At 43.3% G+C, this 22,310-nt stretch overlaps 1 protein-coding gene across 3 annotated transcripts in view; it reads left to right on the forward strand.

Annotated features, from left to right (window-relative positions):
- The window catches only part of ptpdc1a (protein tyrosine phosphatase domain containing 1a), a 76,009-nt gene that overhangs the window by 47,034 nt on the left and 6,665 nt on the right, over positions 1-22,310 (forward strand). For all 3 annotated transcript variants that reach the window (XM_036984357.1, XM_036984358.1, XM_036984359.1), the window contains 5 exons: positions 222-340; positions 2,226-2,363; positions 6,435-6,754; positions 12,439-13,794; positions 14,350-14,535. In XM_036984357.1, coding sequence (XP_036840252.1) covers positions 222-340; positions 2,226-2,363; positions 6,435-6,754; positions 12,439-13,794; positions 14,350-14,535 — 2,119 coding nt within the window. The remainder of the gene's footprint in view (positions 1-221; positions 341-2,225; positions 2,364-6,434; positions 6,755-12,438; positions 13,795-14,349; positions 14,536-22,310) is intronic.

Raw genomic sequence — 22,310 nt, forward strand, 5'->3', positions numbered from 1 at the left:
TGGTGCTAATAGCTAGTGACAGCTAGTGGTCTCCTGGTGGTGCTAATAGCTAGTGGTGGTGCTAATAGCTAGTGGTCTCCTGGTGGTGCTAATAGCTAGTGACAGCTAGTGGTCTCCTGGTGGTGCTAATAGCTAGTGACAGCTAGTGTTCTCCTGGTGTTTTCAGGTGTGATGTGTAGGCCTATTGGTGGTGTTGATAACTGGCAACATGTTCCCTCCAGGTGTGGCCTTCGTACGGTGATCAACCTGCAGCGTCCCGGGGAACACGCCAGCTGTGGCAACCCTCTGGAACACGACTCTGGATTCACCTACAGACCTGAGATGTTCATGGAGGCTGGCAGTGAGTATCTCTACCTCTGAATCAATTCAATTCAAAGGGCTTTATTGGCATGGGAAACATATATTTACACAGACAAAGCAAGTGAATTAGATACTACATTGAAATAAACAATAAAAAATGAACATTAAACATTCCATTCCATATGTCTATACAGTGCATTTGGAAAGTATTCAGACCCCTTGACTTTTTCCACATTTTGTTAGATTACAGCCTTATTCTAAAATGGATTAAATCGACACACAATACCCCGTGATGACAAACCAAAAACAGGTTTTTAGACATTTTTGCTAATTTATATAGAAAAAACAGAAATACCACATGTATGTAAGTACTCATTCCCTGTACTCAGTATTTTGTTAAAGCACCTTTGGCAGCGAGTACAGCCTCAAGTCTTCTTGGTTATGAAGCTGCAAGCTTGGCACACCTGTATTTGGGGAGTTTATCACATTCTTCACTGCAGATCCTCTCGGGTTGGTTGGGGAGTGTTGCTGCAAGGCTATTTGCAGGTCTCTCCAGAGATGTTTGATCGGGTTCAAGTCCGTGCTCTGCTTGGGCCACTCAAGGACATTGAGACTTGTCCCGAAGCCACTCTTGCATTGTCTTGGCTGTGTGCTTAGGGTTGTTGTCCTGTTGGAAGGTGAACCTTCACCCCAGTCTGAGGTCCTGAGCGCTCTGGAGCAGGTTTTCATCAAGGATCTCTCTGTACTTTGCTCCGTTCATGGTGCCAGGTTTCCTCCAGACGTGACGCTTGACACTCAGGACAAAGAGTTCAATCTTGGTTTCATTAGACCAGAGAATCTTGTTTCTCATGGTCTGAGAGTCCTTTTGGTAAACTCCAAGCGGGCTGTCATGTGCCTTTTACTGAGGAGTGACTTCCGTCTGGCCACTCTACCATAAAGACCTGATTGGTGGAGTACTGCAGAGATGTCTGTCCTTCTGGAAGGCTCTCCCATCTACACAGAGGAACTCTAGAGCTCTGTCAGAGTGACCATTGAGTATTTGGTCACCTTCCTGACCAAGACCCTTCTCCCCTGATTGCTCAGTTTGGCCGGGCGGCCAGCTCTAGGAAGAGTCTTGTTGGTTCCAAACTTCTTCCATTTAAGAATGATGGAGGCCACTGTGTTCTTGGGGACCTTCAATGCTGCATACATTTTTGGTACCCTTCCCCAGATCTGTGCCTCGACACAATCCTGTCTTGGAGCTTTACAGACAATTCCTTTGACTTCACGGCTTGGTTTTTGCTCTGACATGCCCTGTCAACTATGGGACCTTATATAGACAGGTGTGTGCCTTTCCATATCATGTCCAATCAATTGAATTGACCAGAGGTGGACTCCAATCAAGTTGCAGAAACATCTCAAGGATGATCAATGGAAACAGGATGCACCTGAGCTCAATTTCGAGTCTCATAGCAACGGGTCTGAATACTTATGGAAATAAGGTATTTCTGTTTTTTTTTTTTTACACATTTCTAAAAAGCCTGTTTTCGCTTTGTTGTTATGGGGTGTTGTGTGTAGATTGTGTGTAGATTGATTAGAGTTAACTGCACCTCAGACTGCAGCCCAAATAAATGATTCACAGAGTCTGCGGTACTGCGAGTCTGCAGTAGTGTATACTGCTCAGATGCTCCCTTGACATTCGGAACACTGTGAACATCATTCTTCAGGTTGAATCAGGCCTTTGTAACAATGTATAACACATCATTGGGGTAGATTGTAGTTCATGTTCTTACTGCGTCTCAATTGGCACCCTATTCTCTATATAGTGCATCGCTTTGGTCAATAGTTTCATTATATAGTTTCATTATATAGGGAATAGTGTGTCTTTTGGGATCCCCGTCATGTTCAGCCTGTGAGAAGTCCTGTTATCTTTCCTCTGTTTCCAGTTTATTTCTATAACTTTGGCTGGAAGGACTACGGCGTGGCGTCCCTGACTACTATACTGGACATGGTCAAGGTGATGTCGTTCGCCATCCAGGAGGGAAAGATGGCCGTGCACTGTCACGCCGGCCTAGGGAGGACAGGTACATCAAATCTACCCAATCATAGCATCACTAAACCTATAAAGTCACATGGCTGGGCAGAACAGGACAGGTATGTTATAATGGGCTGGGAGGAGGACAGGTAAAGGACAGGTATGTTATAATGGACTGTGGAGGACAGGGACAGGTTCGTTATGATGCAATGGGGAGAGCAGGTACATTACAGTGGGCTGGGGAGGACAGGTATTGGACAGGTACAGGACAGGTACATTATAATGGGCTGGGGAGGACAGGTACAGGACAGGTACATTATAATGGGCTGGGGAGGACAGGTACAGGACAGGTACATATTAATGTGATGGGGAGGACAGGTACAGGACAGGTACATTATAATGGGCTGGGGAGGACAGGTACATTATAATGGGCTGGGGAGGACAGGTACGTTATAATGGGCTGGGGAGGACAGGTACGTTATAATGGGCTGGGGAGGAAAGGTATGTTATAATGGGCTGGGGAGGACAGGGTACGTTATAATGGCCTGGGGAGGACAGGTACAGTGGGGAGAACAGGTATTTGATTCACTACCGATTTTGCAGGTTTTCTTACTTACAAAGCATGTAGAGGTCTGTAATTTTTATCATAGGTACACTTCAACTGTGAGAGATGGAATCTAAAACAAAAATCCAGAAAATCACATTGTATGATTTTTAAGTAATGCATTTGCATTTTATTGCATGACATAAGTATTTGATCACCTACCAACCAGTAAGAATTCCGGCTCTCACAGACCTGTTAGTTTTTCTTTAAGAAGCCCTCCTGTTCTCCACTCATTACCTGTATTAACTGCACCTATTTGAACTCGTTACCTGTATAAAAGACACCTGTCCACACACTCAATCAAACCGACTCCAACCTCTCCACAATGGCCAAGACCAGAGAGCTGTGTAAGGACATCAGGGATAAAATTGTAGACCTGCACAAGGCAGGGATGGGCTACAGGACAACAGGCAAGCAGCTTGGTGAGAAGGCAACAACTGTTGGCGCAATTATTCGAAAATGGAAGAAGTTCAAGATGACGGTCAATCACCCTCGGTCTGGGGCTCCATGCAAGATCTCACCTCGTGGGGCATCAATGATCATGAGGAAGGTGAGGGATCAGCCCAGAACTACACGGCAGGACCTGGTCAATGACCTGAAGAGCGCTTGGACCACAGTCTAAAAGAAAACCATTAGTAACACACTACGCCGTCATGGATTAAAATCCTGCAGCACACGCAAGGTCCCCCTGCTCAACCCAGTGCATGTCCAAGTCTGAAGTTTGCCAATGACCATCTGGATGATCCAGAGTAGGAATGAGAGAAGGTCATGTGGTCTGATGAGACAAAAATAGAGCTTTTTGGTCTAAACTCCACTCGCCGTGTTTGGAGGAAGAAGAAGGATGAGTAGTACAACCCCAAGAAAACCATACCAACCGTGAAGCATGGAGGTGGAAACATCATTCTTTGGGGATGCTTTTCAGCAAAGGGGACAGAACGACTGCAACGTATTGAGGGGAGGAGGGATGGATGGATGGGGCCATGTACCGCGAGATCTTGGCTAACAACCTCCTTCCCTCAGTAAGAGCATTGAAGATGGATCGTGGCTGGGTCTTCCAGCATGACAACAACCCGAAACACACAGCCAGGGCAACTAAAAAGCATCTCAAGGTCCTGGAGTGGCCTAGCCAGTCTCCAGACCTGAGCCCAATAGAAAATCTTTGGAGGGAGCTGAAAGTCCGTATTGCCCAGCGACAGCCCCGAAACCTGAAGGATCTGGAAAAGGTCTGTATGGAGGAGTGGGCCAAAATCCCTGCTGCAGTGTGTGCAAACCTGGTCAAGAACTACAGGAAACGTATGATCTCTGTATTTAAAAACAAAGGTTTCTGTACCAAATATAAAGTTCTGCTTTTCTGATGTATCAAATACTTATGTCATGCAATAAAATGCAAATTAATTACTTAAAAATTATACAATGTAATTTTCTGGATTTTCTAATAGTCTGGGTAGCCATTTGATTAGATGTTCAGGAGTCTTATGGCTTGGCGGTAGAAGCTGTTTAGAAGCCTCTTGGACCTAGACTTGGCGCTCTGGTACCGCTTGCCGTGTGGTAGCAGAGCGAATAGACTATTACTAGGGTGGCTGGAGTCTTTGACAATTTTTAGGGCCTTCCTCTAAAACTGCCTTGTATAGAGGTCCTGGATGGAAGGAAACTTGGCCCCAGTGATGTACTGCCCTCTGTAGTGCCTTGCGGTTGGAGGCTGAGCAGTTTCCATACCAGGCAGTGATGCAACCAGGATTCTCTCAATGGTGCAGCTGTTTAATTTTTTGAGGATCTGAGGACAAATCTTTTAAGTCCCCCGGGTGGGAATACTTTTGGTGTGCTTGGACCATGTTAGTTTGTTGGTGATGTGGACACCAAGGAACTTGAAACTCTCAACCTGCTCCACTGCAGCCCCATCGACGAGAATAAGGGCGTGCTCGGTTCTCTTATTCCTGTAGTCCACAATCATCTCAATTTGTCTTGATCACGTTGAGGGAGAGGCTGTTGTCCTGTTGTCCTGGCACCACTCGGCCAGGTCTCTGACCTCCTCCCTATAGGCTGTCTCGTTGTTGTCAGGCCACTGTTGTCATAGGCAAACTTATTTTTTAAATATTGTTTTTACCTTTATTTAACTAGGCAAGTCAGTTAAGAACAAATTCTTATTTTCAATGACGGCCTAGGAACAGTGGGTTAACTGCCTGTTCAGGGGCAGAACGACAGCTCGGGGATTTGAACTTGCAACCTTTCGGTTACTAGTCCAACGCTCTAACCGCTACCCTGCTGCCCCAGGTGTTGGAGTCGTGATGGTGGTGGAGTCGTGCCTGGCTGTGCAGTCATGAGTGAACAGGGAGTACAGGAGGGGACTGAGCACGCACCCCTGAGGGGCCCCTGTGTTGAGGATCAGCGTGGCGGATGTGTTGTTACCTACCCTTACCACCAGGGTTGGCCCATCAGGAAGTCCAGGATCTAGTTGCAGAGGGAGGTGTTTAGTCCCAGGGTCCTTAGCTTAGTGATGCGCTTTGACGGCACTATGGTGTTGAACACTGAGCTGTAGTCAATGAACAGGATCTGAACAGGATCTGTTATGGTGGTATGCAAATTGGAGTGAGTCTAGGGTTTCTGGGATGATGGTGTTGATGTGAGTCATGACCAGCCTTTCAAAGCACTTCATGGCTACAGATGTGAGTGCTACGGGTCGGTAGTCATTTAGGCAGGTTACCTTAGTGCCTGTGCCCAAGAACAATTTGGTGGTCTGCTTGAAACATGTTGGTATTACAGACTCGGACAGGGAGAGGTTTAAAATGTCAGTGAAGACACTTGTCAGTTGGTCAGCGCATGCTCTAAGTACACGTCCTGATAATCCATCTGGCCCTGCGGCCTTGTGAATGTTGACCTGTTTAAAGGTCTTACTCATATCGGCTGCGAAGAGCCTGATCACACAGTCTCCCGGAACAGCAGGTGCTATCATGTATGTTTCAGTGTTATTTGCCTCGAGAAACTAGCTCTTTACCGCTAGGCTCTCTGCCGCCCAGTGGCTACTAGGATGTCACTGGTTGTTTACCAGGTGTGTTACTGTCTTTACCAAGTGTGTTACTGGTGTGTTTACCAGGAGTTTTGCTGTGTTTACCAGGTGTGTTTACATGGTGTGTTACTGTGTTCACCTGTTACTGTGTTTACGTGGTGTGTTTCTGGGTTTACCTGTTACTGTGTTTACCAGGTGTGTTTCTGGGTTTACCAGGTGTAGTACTGTGTTTACCTGTTACTGTGTTTACCAGGTGTGCCTGTGTGTTTACCAGGTGTGCCTCTGTGTTTACCAGGTGTGTTACACTGTTTACCAGGTGTGTTACTGGTGTGTTACACTGTTTACCAGGTGTGTTACTGGTGTGTTACTCTATTTACCAGGTGTATTACTGGGTTTACCTGTTACTGTGTTTACCAAGTGTGTCTCTGTGTTTACCAAGTGTGCCTCTGTGTTTACCAGGTGTGTTACACTGTTTACCAGGTGTGTTACTGGTGTGTTACTCTATTTACCAGGTGTATTACTGGCGTGTTATCTGGTGTTCACCTCTCGTATGAGTGCGGACCAGGCCATCCTGTTTGTCAGAGCCAAGCGGCCCAACTCCATCCAGACCCGAGGCCAGCTGCTGTGTGTCCGGGAGTTCGCCCAGTTCCTGGTTCCGTTGAGGAACGTGTTCTCCTGCGCAGAACCCCGAGCCAACGCTGTTACGCTGTCCCAGTACCTGACTCGCCAACGCCACCTGCTGCACGGGTACGAGGCGCGGCAGATGAAGAACGTGCCAAAGATCGTCCAGCTGGTCTGCAAGGTCCTCCTGGACATCGCTGCCAATAGACAGGTAACACATTATTATGGTATAATAGACAGGTAATAATTTATTATGGTATAGACAGGTAATACATTATTATGGTATAATAGACAGGTAACACATTATTATGGTATAATAGACAGGTAATACATTATTATGGTATAGACAGGTAATACATTATTATGGTATAATAGACAGGTAACACATTATTATGGTATAATAGACAGGTAATACATTATTATGGTATAATAGACAGGTAACACATTATTATGGTATAGACAGGTAATACATTATTATGGTATAGACAGGTAATACATTATTATGGTATAATAGACAGGTAACACATTATTATGGTATAATAGACAGGTAATACATTATTATGGTATAATAGACAGGTAACACATTATTATGGTATAATAGACAGGTAATACATTATTATGGTATAATAGACAGGTAATACATTATTATGGTATAATAGACAGGTAACACATTATTATGGTATAATAGACAGGTAATAATTTATTATGGTATAGACAGGTAATACATTATTATGGTATAATAGACAGGTAACACATTATTATGGTATAATAGACAGGTAATACATTATTATGGTATAGACAGGTAATACATTATTATGGTATAATAGACAGGTAACACATTATTATGGTATAATAGACAGGTAATACATTATTATGGTATAATAGACAGGTAACACATTATTATGGTATAGACAGGTAATACATTATTATGGTATAGACAGGTAATACATTATTATGGTATAATAGACAGGTAACACATTATTATGGTATAATAGACAGGTAATACATTATTATGGTATAATAGACAGGTAACACATTATTATGGTATAATAGACAGGTAATACATTATTATGGTATAATAGACAGGTAATAATTTATTATGGTATAATAGACAGGTAACACATTATTATGGTATAATAGACAGGTAATAATTTATTATGGTATAATAGACAGGTAATACATTATTATGGTATAATAGACAGGTAATACATTATTATGATATAGATGTGTAATACGTTATGGTATAATAGACAGGTAATACATTATTATGGTATAATAGACAGGTAATACATTATTATGGTATAATAGACAGGTAATAATTTATTATGGTATAATAGACAGGTAATACATTATTATGGTATAGACAGGTAATACATTATTATGGTATAATAGACAGGTAATACATTATTATGGTATAATAGACAGGTAACACATTATTATGGTATAATAGACAGGTAATACATTATTATGGTATAGACAGGTAATACATTATTATGGTATAATAGACAGGTAATACATTATTATGATATAGATGTGTAATACGTTATGGTATAATAGACAGGTAATACATTATTATGGTATAATAGACAGGTAATACATTATTATGGTATAATAGACAGGTAACACATTATTATGGTATAGACAGGTAATACATTATTATGGTATAATAGACAGGTAATACATTATTATGGTATAATAGACAGGTAATACATTATTATGGTATAATAGACAGGTAATACATTATTATGGTATAATAGACAGGTCATACATTATTATGGTATAGATGGGTAATACGTTATGGTATAATATACAGGTAATACATTACTATGGTATAATAGACAGGTAATACATTGTTATGGTATAGACAGGTAATACATTATTATGGTATAATAGACAGGTAATACATTATTATGGTATAATAGACAGGTAATACATTATTATGGTATAATAGACGGGTAATACATTATTATGGTATAATAGACAGGTAATACATTATTATGGTATAGATGGATAATACGTTATGGTATAATAGACAGGTAATACATTATTATGGTATAATAGACAGGTAATACATTATTATGGTATAGATGGGTAATACATTATTATGGCATAATAGACAGGTAATACATTATTATGGTATAGATGGATAATACGTTATGGTATAATAGACAGGTAATACATTATTATGGTATAATAGACAGGTAATACATTATTATGGTATAGACAGGTAATACATTATTATGGTATAATAGACAGGTAATACATTATTATGGTATAATAGACAGGTAATACATTATTATGGTATAGACAGGTAATACGTTATGGTATAATATACAGGTAATACATTACTATGGTATAATAGACAGGTAATACATTATTATGGTATAGACAGGTAATACATTATTATGGTATAATATACAGGTAATACATTATTATGGTATAATAGACGGGTAATACATTATTATGGTATAATAGACAGGTAATACATTATTATGGTATAATAGACAGGTAAAACATTATTATGGTATAATAGACGGGTAATACATTATTATGGTATAATAGACAGGTAATACATTATTATGGTATAGACAGGTAATACATTATTATGGTATAATAGACAGGTAATACATTATTATGGTATTATAGACAGGTAATACATTATTATGGTATAATAGACAGGTAATACATTATTATGGTATAATAGACAGGTAATACATTATTATGGTGTAATAGACAGGTAATACATTATTATGGTATAATAGACAGGTAATACATTATTATGGTATAATAGACAGGTAATACATTATTATGGTATTATAGACAGGTAATACATTATTATGGTATAATAGACAGGTAATACATTATTATGGTATAATAGACAGGTAATACATTATTATGGTATAATAGACAGGTAATACATTATTATGGTATAATAGACAGGTAATACATTATTATGGTATAGACAGGTAATACATTATTATGGTATAATAGACAGGTAATACATTATTATGGTGTAATAGACAGGTAATACATTATTATGGTATAATAGACAGGTAATACATTATTATGGTGTAATAGACAGGTAATACATTATTATGGTATAATAGACAGGTAATACATTATTATGGTATAGATGAGTAATACATTATTATGGTATAATAGACAGGTAATACATTATTATGGTATAATAGACAGGTAATACATTATTATGGTATAGATGAGTAATACATTATTATGGTATAATAGACAGGTAATACATTATTATGGTATAGATGAGTAATACATTATTATGGTATAATAGACAGGTAATACATTATTATGGTATAGATGAGTAATACATTATTATGGTATAATAGACAGGTAATACATTATTATGGTATAGATGAGTAATACATTATTATGGTATAATAGACAGGTAATACATTATTATGGTATAATAGACAGGTAATACATTATTATGGTATAGACAGGTAATACATTATTATGGTATAATAGACAGGTAATACATTATTATGGTATAATAGACAGGTAATACATTATTATGGTATAATAGACAGGTAATACATTATTATGGTGTAATAGACAGGTAAAAAAAAACTAAATATTACTTTTGTTTTTGAAGGAGGTGGTGGAGGTTCCAGACCTGACTGTTGATTTTGTTGTTGAAGGTAGAGGTTCCAGACCTGACTGTTGATTTTGTTGTTGAAGGTGGAGGTTCCAGACCTGACTGTTGATTTTGTTGTTGAAGGTAGAGGTTCCAGACCTGACTGTTGATTTTGTTGTTGAAGGTAGAGGTTCCAGACCTGACTGTTGATTTTGTTGTTGAATTTGGAGGTTCCAGACCTGACTGTTGATTTTGTTGTTGAAGGTAGTGGTTCCAGACCTGACTGTTGATTTTGTTGTTGAAGGTGGAGGTTCCAGACCTGACTGTTGATTTTGTTGTTGAAGGTGGAGGTTCCAGACCTGACTGTTGATTTTGTTGTTGAAGGTAGTGGTTCCAGACCTGACTGTTGATTTTGTTGTTGAAGGTGGAGGTTCCAGACCTGACTGTTGATTTTGTTGTTGAAGGTGGAGGTTCCAGACCTGACTGTTGATTTTGTTGTTGAAGGTGGAGGTTCCAGACCTGACTGTTGATTTTGTTGTTGAAGGTGGAGGTTCCAGACCTGACTGTTGATTTTGTTGTTGAATTTGGAGGTTCCAGACCTGACTGTTGATGTTGTTGTTGAAGGTGGAGGTTCCAGACCTGACTGTTGATGTTGTTGTTGAAGGTAGTGGTTCCAGACCTGACTGTTGATTTTGTTGTTGAAGGTGGAGGTTCCAGACCTGACTGTTGATGTTGTTGTTGAAGGTAGTGGTTCCAGACCTGACTGTTGATTTTGTTGTTGAAGGTGGAGGTTCCAGCCCTGACTGTTGATTTTGTTGTTGAAGGTGGAGGTTCCAGACCTGACTGCTGATTTTGTTGTTGAAGGTGGAGGTTCCAGACCTGACTGTTGATGGGGATTAGTGATGCGACAAATATAATTTTTGTTTTAATTTTTAAAATGTATTTTTTTTTAAATCCGTTTTTTGTTCAAATGATATAAAAATCCATAAAATACCATGTGAATTCACATTGCGTCCCTTTCAGATGGTTAAGCATTAAAGAATCGACTATGGCTTTGGTGGCTTAAGTCTTCGACAGTTCTTAGGGCCTTCTTCTGACACCGCCTGGTATAGAGGTCCTGGATGGCAGGGAGTTTGGCCTCAGTGATGTACAGGGCCGTACTCACCATCCTCTGTAGTGCCTCAGGTGCCTTGCAGTTGCCGTACTAAGCGGTGGTGGAGCCAGTCAACATGTTCTCAGTGGTGCAGCTGTATAACCTTTTGAGGATCTGAGGACCCATGCTAAAACTTTTCAACCTCCTGAGGGGAAAGGGGTGCTGTCGAGCCCTCTTCACAACTGTGTGTGTGTGTGTGTGGACCATGTTAATTCCTTTGTGATATCTACGCCGAGGAACTTGAAGCTCTTGACCCACTATGCTACAGCCCAATCAATGTGGATGGGTGCGTGCTCGGCCCTCCTTTTCCTGTAGTCCACAATCAGCTCCTTTGAATTGCTGACGTTGAGGGAGAGGTTGTTGTCCTGGCAGAGCAGGCTAGTGAGGGGAGGGGCACAGTAGCCAGGTTGAGCACCAGGCAGACCGAGTCAGAACTGTGTACTATGCTTATCTATTAGTATAGGTAGGTTGGCCACCAGGCAGACCGAGTCAGAACTGTGTACTATGCCTATCTATCATCAATCAGAAGCTATATCTTGCAATTTCTTGGCTTGCAATGTTTTGCATCTTCAGTAAAGCAGGGCCTATCATCAATTAATAGGCTAGGATATTGAGCTGAGCGAGATGCAACACTCCGCTCTCACACATTCACACACAGTATCTGCGCATGTGCACAGGTTGGCTTCACGCTGTTCACAGCGTGGTAGGCAGGGCACCAAGACAGCAGAGAAGTTGAGACATGCGATTCAACACTCTTAGTTGTTGAGGGAATTGACCCACTATGCTGTTTACTTTCTGCATCTACATAAATGTAAAAAAAAATACTGCATTTTGTTTAGGGATTTTTCTTAATGTTAAGGATCTCAATTTCGTTTAAATGTTTGCACACCTGATTATGATGATGATATTGTTGTAATTGAAGGTGGTGGATGAGGAGGTGGTGGTGGAGGTTCCAGACCTGACTATTGATGATGATGATGATGATGATGTGATTGAAGGTGGTGGTGGAGGAGGCGGTGGTGGAGGTTCCAGACCTGACTGTTGATGATGATGATGATGTGATTGAAGGTGGTGGTGGAGGAGGCGGTGGTGGAGGTTCCAGACCTGACTGTTGATGATGATGATGATGTGATTGAAGGTGGTGGTGGAGGAGGCGGTGTTGGAGGTTCCAGACCTGACGGCGGAGGTGGAGAAGACAGTGTCCCAGCAGGCCATCCAGCTGCTGGGGAAGGAGATGAGAGGGAAGGGCATCCCTGTGCCTTCACCCTGCCTGCCTTGTCCCCGCCACGAGACAGCCCTAACCCAGCCTTGTCCCCGCCCTGAGACAGCCCTAACCCAGCCTTGTCCCCACCCTGAGACAGCCCTAACCCAGCCTTGTCCCTGCCCTGAGACAGCCCTAACCCAGCCTTGTCCCCGCCCTGAGACAGCCCTAACCCAGCCTTGTCCCCGCCCTGAGACAGCCCTAACCCAGCCTTGTCCCCGCCCTGAGACAGCCCTAACCCAGCCTTGTCCCCACCCTGAGACAGCCCTAACCCAGCCTTGTCCCCACCCTGAGACAGCCCTAACCCAGCCTTGTCCCCGCCCTGAGACAGCCCTAACCCAGCCTTGTCCCCGCCCTCAGACAGCCCTAACCCACACACTACACATGGAACGACCTCTCACTCCAAACCTAGCACTACTCCAGGAACCATCGTTACTCTTAGAGCCCCCTCTCAGCCCAGCCCTGGCCCACGACCCGGTTCTGTCCAGTGACAAGGAGCTGGACCCTCTGTGGCAGCGGCAGAATGGGGTGGCTGCCTCCCTCCTGAAGCCTCTGCATCCGGGGAAACGCTTGCTGAGTTACAGTGACTCAGCCTTGTATAAGCTAGACCCCAGACGAGACCCAGACCAGGAGCAGAACCAGAACCACATCTGGAGCATCCCTTGCGGCAATCCTCTGACCCATCACCAGCTAGCCACAGCCTGGGAGCCCCCCACATCCCCTAGCCTCCCTCCACAGCACCACCCCTTCTCCATGGGAGAGCAGACAAGGGAGGAGAGGCGAGGAGGACAGGAAAGGAGTTCTAAGGAGAGTGATCACCACACCCAGAAGAACATGTCTCCTCTCTTCCAGAGACGGAAGCAGCTCTGCGAGGGCCAGCGAAGTCTGTCCTTTGGGTTTGGGGGTAGTCTGTCCAAGCCCTCAGGAGAAGAGCTGTCAGAGGGGAGGCCGTGGAGAGGAGATATGCCTGTGATGAGCCTTACAGGAGGAGAGGAGTCTGTGTGTGGGGTAGACAGGGCTGGAGACAGAGAGGAAAGAGTGAGGGGGAAGGCTGGAGAAAGAGAGGACAGAGAGGAACGGAAGGACAGAGAGGACAGGGAGAGGCTGACAGAGGTCCCTGTCATCACCCTGTATGCTGAGCTGTCCCTGGAAGCCAGACGTCTGCTGGTGGCCAGAGCTCTGGCTTTGGGCCTGAATGATGAAGATCTCCACTACAAGGTCTCAGTGTGGCAGGTAAGACATGACAGTTTGACTGACGTGGTAGGTAAGACATGACAGTTTGACTGAAGTGCCAGGTTGACGTGCCAGGTTGGCGTGCCAGGTTGGCGTGCCAGGTTGACGTGCCAGGTTGGCGTGCCAGGTTGACGTGCCAGGTTGGAGTGCCAGGTTGACGTGCCAGGTTGACGTGCCAGGTTGGCGTGCCAGGTTGGCGTGCCAGGTTGGCGTGCCAAGTTGGCGTGCCAGGTTGACGTGCCAGGTTGGCGTGCCAGGTTGACGTGCCAGGTTGGCGTGCCAGGTTGACGTGCCAGGTTGACGTGCCAGGTTGGCGTGCCAGGTTGACGTGCCAGGTTGGCGTGCCAGGTTGGCGTGCCAGGTTGACGTGCCAGGTTGACGTGCCAGGTTGACGTGCCAGGTTGGCGTGCCAGGTTGAAGTGCCAGGTTGGCGTGCCAGGTTGGCACCATTTGAATTGCTTCCATTGCAACAGGCAGCTCAATGAAACACAGATTAAGTATTTGCACCCAGGTGTGATGTTGACTACTAATACGATAGTGTGTGTGGTCCGGCAGACAGAGCTGAACTCCAGAGAAGGAGCCTGGGAGAGGCTGAGTCTAGAGAGAGACCCTATGGTGCTGGCTGGTCTCATGTGGTCCTGGCTGGAGCAGCTCAAAGAACCAATCATCTCCTCTCAGGATGTCCAGGCCCTGGGCCAGAAAAACTACAACTCTCAGCATGCACTCAATTCTCTGGAGAAGGTATGATGATGTCATATACAGGGCCTTCGGAAAGTATTCAGACCCCTTGACTTTTTCTACATTTTGTTACGTTACAGCCTTATTCTAAAATGGATTAAATCAATAAAAATCTACACACAATATCCAATAATGATAGTGAAAACAGGTTTTTAGAAATTTTTGCAAATATGGGTTGTTGTGTATTTAATATGGGCTATTGCATGGTTGATGTGGGTTATCACTCATTTAATATGGGTTGTTGTGTATTTAATATGGGCTATTGCATGGTTGATGTGGGTTATCACTCATTTAATATGGGTTGTTGTGTATTTAATATGGGCTATTGCATGGTTGATGTGGGTTATCACTCATTTAATATGGGTTGTTGTGTATTTAATATGGGCTATTGCATGGTTGATGTGGGTTATCACTCATTTAATATGGGTTGTTGTGTATTTAATATGGGCTGTTGCATGGTTGATGTGGGTTATCACTCATTTAATATGGGTTGTTGTGTATTTAATATGGGCTATTGCATGGTTGATGTGGGTTATCACTCATTTAATATGGGTTGTTGTGTATTTAATATGGGCTATTGCATGGTTGATGTGGGTTATCACTCATTTAATATGGGTTGTTGTGTATTTAATATGGGCTATTGCATGGTTGATGTGGGTTATCACTCATTTAATATGGGTTGTTGTGTATTTAATATGGGCTATTGCATGGTTGATGTGGGTTATCACTCATTTAATATGGGTTGTTGTGTATTTAATATGGGCTATTGCATGGTTGATGTGGGTTATCACTCATTTAATATGGGTTGTTGTGTATTTAATATGGGCTATTGCATGGTTGATGTGGGTTATCACTCATTTAATATGGGTTGTTGTGTATTTAATATGGGCTATTGCATGGTTGATGTGGGTTATCACTCATTTAATATGGGTTGTTGTGTATTTAATATGGGCTATTGCATGGTTGATGTGGGTTATCACTCATTTAGTATGGGTTGTTGCGTATTTAATATGGGCTGTTGCATGGTTGATGTGGGTTATCACTCATTTAATATGGGTTGTTGTGTATTTAATATGGGCTATTGCATGGTTGATGTGGGTTATCACTCATTTAGTATGGGTTGTTGCGTATTTAATATGGGCTGTTGCATGGTTAATGTGGGTTATCACTCATTTAATATGGGTTATCGCGTGGTCACTCATTTAATATGGGTTGTCACGTGGTTGATATGGGTTATTGCATGGTTGATATGGGTTGTCACGTGGTCGATATGAGTTTTCACTTAATATGGGTTACATCGTGGTTAATATGGGGTACAGCGTGGTTGATATGGGTTACAGCGTGGTTGATATGGGGTACAGCGTGGTTAATATGGGTTACAGCGTGGTTAATATGGGGTACAGCGTGGTTAATATGGGTTACAGCGTGGTTGATATAGGTTACAGCGTGGTTAATATGGGGTACAGCGTGATTAATATGGGTTACAGCGTGGTTAATATGGGGTACAGCGTGGTTAATATGGGGTACAGCGTGGTTAATATGGGTTACAGCGTGGTTAATATGGGTTACAGCGTGGTTAATATGGGGTACAGCGTGGTTAATATGGGTTACAGCGTGGTTAATATGGGGTACAGCGTGGTTAATATGGGTTACAGCGTGGTTAATATGGGGTACAGCGTCGTTAATATGGGGTACAGCGTGGTTAATATGGGTTACAGCGTGGTTAATATGGGTTACAGCGTGGTTAATATGGGGAACAGCGTGGTTAATATGGGTTACAGCGTGGTTAATATGGGTTACAGCGTGGTTAATATGGGTTACAGCGTGGTTAATATGGGTTGTCACGTGGTTAATATGGGGTACAGCGTGGTTAATATGGGTTGTCACGTGGTTAATATGGGGTACAGTGTGGTTGATATGGGTTTCAGCGTGATTAATATGGGTTACAGCGTGGTTGATATGGGTTACAGCGTGGTTGATATGGGGTACAGCGTGGTTAATATGGGTTACAGCGTGGTTAATATGGGTTACAGCGTGGTTAATATGGGGAACAGCGTGGTTAATATGGGTTACAGCGTGGTTAATATGGGTTACAGCGTGGTTGATATGGGTTACAGCGTGGTTAATATGGGTTACAGCGTGGTTAATATGGGTTACAGCGTGGTTAATATGGGTTGTCACGTGGTTAATATGGAGTACAGCGTGATTAATATGGGTTGTCACGTGGTTAATATGGGTTACAGCGTGGTTAATATGGGTTACAGCGTGGTTGATATGGGTTACAGCGTGGTTAATATGGGTTACAGCGTGGTTAATATGGGTTACAGCGTGGTCAATATGGGTTACAGCGTGGTTAATATGGGTTGTCACGTGGTTAATATGGAGTACAGCGTGATTAATATGGGTTGTCACGTGGTTAATATGGGTTACAGCGTGGTTAATATGGGTTGTCACTTGGTTAATATGGGGTACAGCGTGGTTGATATGGGTTACAGCGTGGTTAATATGGGTTACAGCGTGGTTAATATGGGCTACAGCGTGGTTAATATGGGTTACAGCGTGGTTGATATAGGTTACAGCGTGGTTAATATGGGGTACAGCGTGATTAATATGGGTTACAGCGTGGTTAATATGGGGTACAGCGTGGTTAATATGGGGTACAGCGTGGTTAATATGGGTTACAGCGTGGTTAATATGGGTTACAGCGTGGTTAATATGGGTTACAGCGTGGTTAATATGGGGTACAGCGTGGTTAATATGGGTTACAGCGTGGTTAATATGGGGTACAGCGTGGTTAATATGGGTTACAGCGTGGTTAATATGGGGTACAGCGTGGTTAATATGGGTTACAGCGTGGTTAATATGGGTTACAGCGTGGTTAATATGGGGTACAGCGTGGTTAATATGGGTTACAGCGTGGTTAATATGGGGTACAGCGTGGTTAATATGGGTTGTCACGTGGTTAATATGGGGTACAGCGTGGTTGATATGGGGTACAGCGTGGTTAATATGGGTTACAGCGTGGTTAATATGGGCTACAGCGTGGTTAATATGGGTTACAGCGTGGTTGATATGGGGTACAGCGTGATTAATATGGGTTACAGCGTGGTCAATATGGGTTACAGCGTGGTTAATATGGGTTGTCACGTGGTTAATATGGAGTACAGCGTGATTAATATGGGTTGTCACGTGGTTAATATGGGTTACAGCGTGGTTAATATGGGTTGTCACGTGGTTAATATGGGGTACAGCGTGATTAATATGGGTTACAGCGTGGTTAATATGGGGTACAGCGTGGTTAATATGGGGTACAGCGTGGTTAATATGGGTTACAGCGTGGTTAATATGGGTTACAGCGTGGTTAATATGGGGTACAGCGTGGTTAATATGGGTTACAGCGTGGTTAATATGGGGTACAGCGTGGTTAATATGGGTTACAGCGTGGCTAATATGGGGTACAGCGTGGTTAATATGGGTTACAGCGTGGTTAATATGGGGTACAGCGTGGTTAATATGGGGTACAGCGTGGTTAATATGGGTTACAGCGTGGTTAATATGGGTTACAGCGTGGTTAATATGGGGTACAGCGTGGTTAATATGGGGAACAGCGTGGTTAATATGGGTTACAGCGTGGTTAATATGGGTTACAGCGTGGTTAATATGGGTTACAGCGTGGTTGATATGGGTTACAGCGTGGTTAATAAGGAGTACAGCGTGATTAATATGGGTTGTCACGTGGTTAATATGGGTTACAGCGTGGTTAATATGGGTTACAGCGTGGTTGATATGGGTTACAGCGTGGTTGATATGGGGTACAGCGTGGTTAATATGGGTTACAGCGTGGTTAATATGGGTTACAGCGTGGTTAATATGGGGTACAGCGTGGTTGATATGGGTTACAGCGTGGTTGATATGGGTTACAGCGTGATTAATATGGGTTACAGCGTGGTTGATATGGGTTACAGCGTGATTAATATGGGTTATCACTTATTAACATATGGGTTAATATGGGGTACTGCGTGGTTGATATGTGGTACAGCGTGGTTAATATGGGTTACAGCGTGGTTAATATGGGTTACAGCGTGGTTGATATGGGGTACAGCGTGGTTGATATGGGTTACAGCGTGGTTAATATGGGGTACAGTGTGGTTGACATGGGGTACAGCGTGGTTAATATGGGGTACAGCGTGGTTGATATGGGTTACAGCGTGGTTGATATGGGGTACAGCGTAGTTAATATGGGTTACAGCGTGGTTAATATGGGTTACATCGTGGTTAATATGGGGTACAGCGTGGTTGATATGGGTTACAACGTGGTTGATATGGGGTACAGCGTGGTTGATATGGGGTACAGCGTGGTTAATATGGGTTACAGCGTGGTTGATATGGGTTACAGCGTGGTTAACATGGGTTACAGCGTGGTTAATATGGGTTACAGCGTGGTCAATATGGGTTACAGCGTGGTTAATATGGGTTGTCACGTGGTTAATATGGGTTACAGCGTGGTTAATATGGGTTGTCACGTGGTTAATATGGGGTACAGCGTGGTTGATATGGGGTACAGTGTGATTAATATGGGTTACAGTGTGGTTGATATGGGTTACAGCGTGATTAATATGGGTTATCACTTATTAACATATGGTTTAATATGGGGTACTGCGTGGTTGGTATGTGGTACAGCGTGGTTAATATGGGTTACAGCGTGGTTTATATGGGTTACAGCGTGGTTGATATGGGGTACAGCGTGGTTGATATGGGTTACAGCGTGGTTAATATGGGGTACAGTGTGGTTGATATGGGGTACAGCGTGGTTAATATGGGGTACAGCGTGGTTGATATGGGTTACAGCGTGGTTGATATGGGGTACAGCGTGGTTAATATGGGTTACAGCGTGGTTAATATGGGTTACATCGTGGTTAATATGGGGTACAGCGTGGTTAATATGGGCTACAGCGTGGTTAATATGGGTTACAGCGTGGTTGATATGGGGTACAGTGTGGTTAATATGGGGTACAGCGTGGTTAATATGGGTTACAGCGTGGTTAATATGGGGTACAGCGTGGTTAATATGGGTTACAGCGTGGTTGATATGGGGTACAGCGTGGTTAATATGGGTTACAGCGTGGTTAATATGGGTTACAGCGTGGTTAATAAGGAGTACAGCGTGATTAATATGGGTTGTCACGTGGTTAATATGGGTTACAGCGTGGTTAATATGGGTTACAGCGTGGTTGATATGGGTTACAGCGTGGTTAACATGGGTTACAGCGTGGTTAATATGGGTTACAGCGTGGTCAATATGGGTTACAGCGTGGTTAATATGGGTTGTCACGTGGTTAATATGGGTTACAGCGTGGTTAATATGGGTTGTCACGTGGTTAATATGGGGTACAGCGTGGTTGATATGGGGTACAGTGTGATTAATATGGGTTACAGTGTGGTTGATATGGGTTACAGCGTGATTAATATGGGTTATCACTTATTAACATATGGTTTAATATGGGGTACTGCGTGGTTGATATGTGGTACAGCGTGGTTAATATGGGTTACAGCGTGGTTTATATGGGTTACAGCGTGGTTGATATGGGGTACAGCGTGGTTGATATGGGTTACAGCGTGGTTAATATGGGGTACAGTGTGGTTGATATGGGGTACAGCGTGGTTAATATGGGGTACAGCGTGGTTGATATGGGTTACAGCGTGGTTGATATGGGGTACAGCGTGGTTAATATGGGTTACAGCGTGGTTAATATGGGTTACATCGTGGTTAATATGGGGTACAGCGTGGTTAATATGGGCTACAGCGTGGTTAATATGGGTTACAGCGTGGTTGATATGGGGTACAGTGTGGTTAATATGGGGTACAGCGTGGTTGATATGTGGTACTGCGTGGTTAATATGGGTTACAGCGTGGTTGATATGGGTTACAGCGTGGTTAATATGGGGTACAGCGTGGTTGATATGGGTTACAGCGTGGTTGATATGGGTTACAACGTGGTTGATATGGGTTACAGCGTGGTTAATATGGGTTGTCACGTGGTTAATATGGGTTACAGCGTGGTTAATATGGGTTGTCACGTGGTTAATATGGGGTACAGTGTGGTTGAAATGGGTTTCAGCGTGATTAATATGGGTTACAGCGTGGATGATATGGGTTACAGCGTGGTTGATATGGGGTACAGCGTGGTTAATATGGGGTACAGCGTGGTTAATATGGGTTACAGCGTGGTTAATATGGGTTACAGCGTGGTTAATATGGGGTACAGCGTGGTTAATATGGGGAACAGCGTGGTTAATATGGGTTACAGCGTGGTTAATATGGGGTACAGCGTGGTTAATATGGGGTACAGCGTGGTTAATATGGGTTACAGCGTGGTTAATATGGGTTACAGCGTGGTTAATAAGGAGTACAGCGTGATTAATATGGGTTGTCACGTGGTTAATATGGGTTACAGCGTGGTTAATATGGGTTACAGCGTGGTTGATATGGGTTACAGCGTGGTTAACATGGGTTACAGCGTGGTTAATATGGGTTACAGCGTGGTCAATATGGGTTACAGCGTGGTTAATATGGGTTGTCACGTGGTTAATATGGGTTACAGCGTGGTTAATATGGGTTGTCACGTGGTTAATATGGGGTACAGCGTGGTTGATATGGGTTACAGTGTGATTAATATGGGTTACAGTGTGGTTGATATGGGTTACAGCGTGATTAATATGGGTTATCACTTATTAACATATGGTTTAATATGGGGTACTGCGTGGTTGATATGTGGTACAGCGTGGTTAATATGGGTTACAGCGTGGTTTATATGGGTTACAGCGTGGTTGATATGGGGTACAGCGTGGTTGATATGGGTTACAGCGTGGTTAATATGGGGTACAGTGTGGTTGACATGGGGTACAGCGTGGTTAATATGGGGTACAGCGTGGTTGATATGGGTTACAGTGTGGTTGATATGGGGTACAGCGTGGTTAATATGGGTTACAGCGTGGTTAATATGGGTTACATCGTGGTTAATATGGGGTACAGCGTGGTTGATATGGGTTACAGCGTGGTTGATATGGGGTACAGCGTGGTTGATATGGGGTACAGCGTGGTTAATATGGGTTACAGCGTGGTTAATATGGGCTACAGCGTGGTTAATATGGGTTACAGCGTGGTTGATATGGGGTACAGTGTGGTTAATATGGGGTACAGCGTGGTTGATATGTGGTACTGCGTGGTTAATATGGGTTACAGCGTGGTTGATATGAGTTACAGCGTGGTTAATATGGGGTACAGCGTGGTTGATATGGGTTACAGCGTGGTTGATATGGGTTACAACGTGGTTGATATGGGTTACAGCGTGGTTAATATGGGTTGTCACGTGGTTAATATGGGTTACAGCGTGGTTAATATGGGTTGTCACGTGGTTAATATGGGGTACAGTGTGGTTGAAATGGGTTTCAGCGTGATTAATATGGGTTACAGCGTGGATGATATGGGTTACAGCGTGGTTGATATGGGGTACAGCGTGGTTGATATGGGTTACAGCGTGGTTAATATGGGTTACAGCGTGGTTAATATGGGCTACAGCGTGGTTAATATGGGTTACAGCGTGGTTGATATGGGGTACAGTGTGGTTAATATGGGGTACAGCGTGGTTGATATGTGGTACTGCGTGGTTAATATGGGTTACAGCGTGGTTGATATGGGTTACAGCGTGGTTAATATGGGGTACAGCGTGGTTGATATGGGTTACAGCGTGGTTGATATGGGTTACAACGTGGTTGAT

This window comes from Oncorhynchus mykiss, chromosome 7, assembly GCF_013265735.2.
Source record: "Oncorhynchus mykiss isolate Arlee chromosome 7, USDA_OmykA_1.1, whole genome shotgun sequence".
NCBI lineage: Eukaryota > Metazoa > Chordata > Actinopteri > Salmoniformes > Salmonidae > Oncorhynchus > Oncorhynchus mykiss.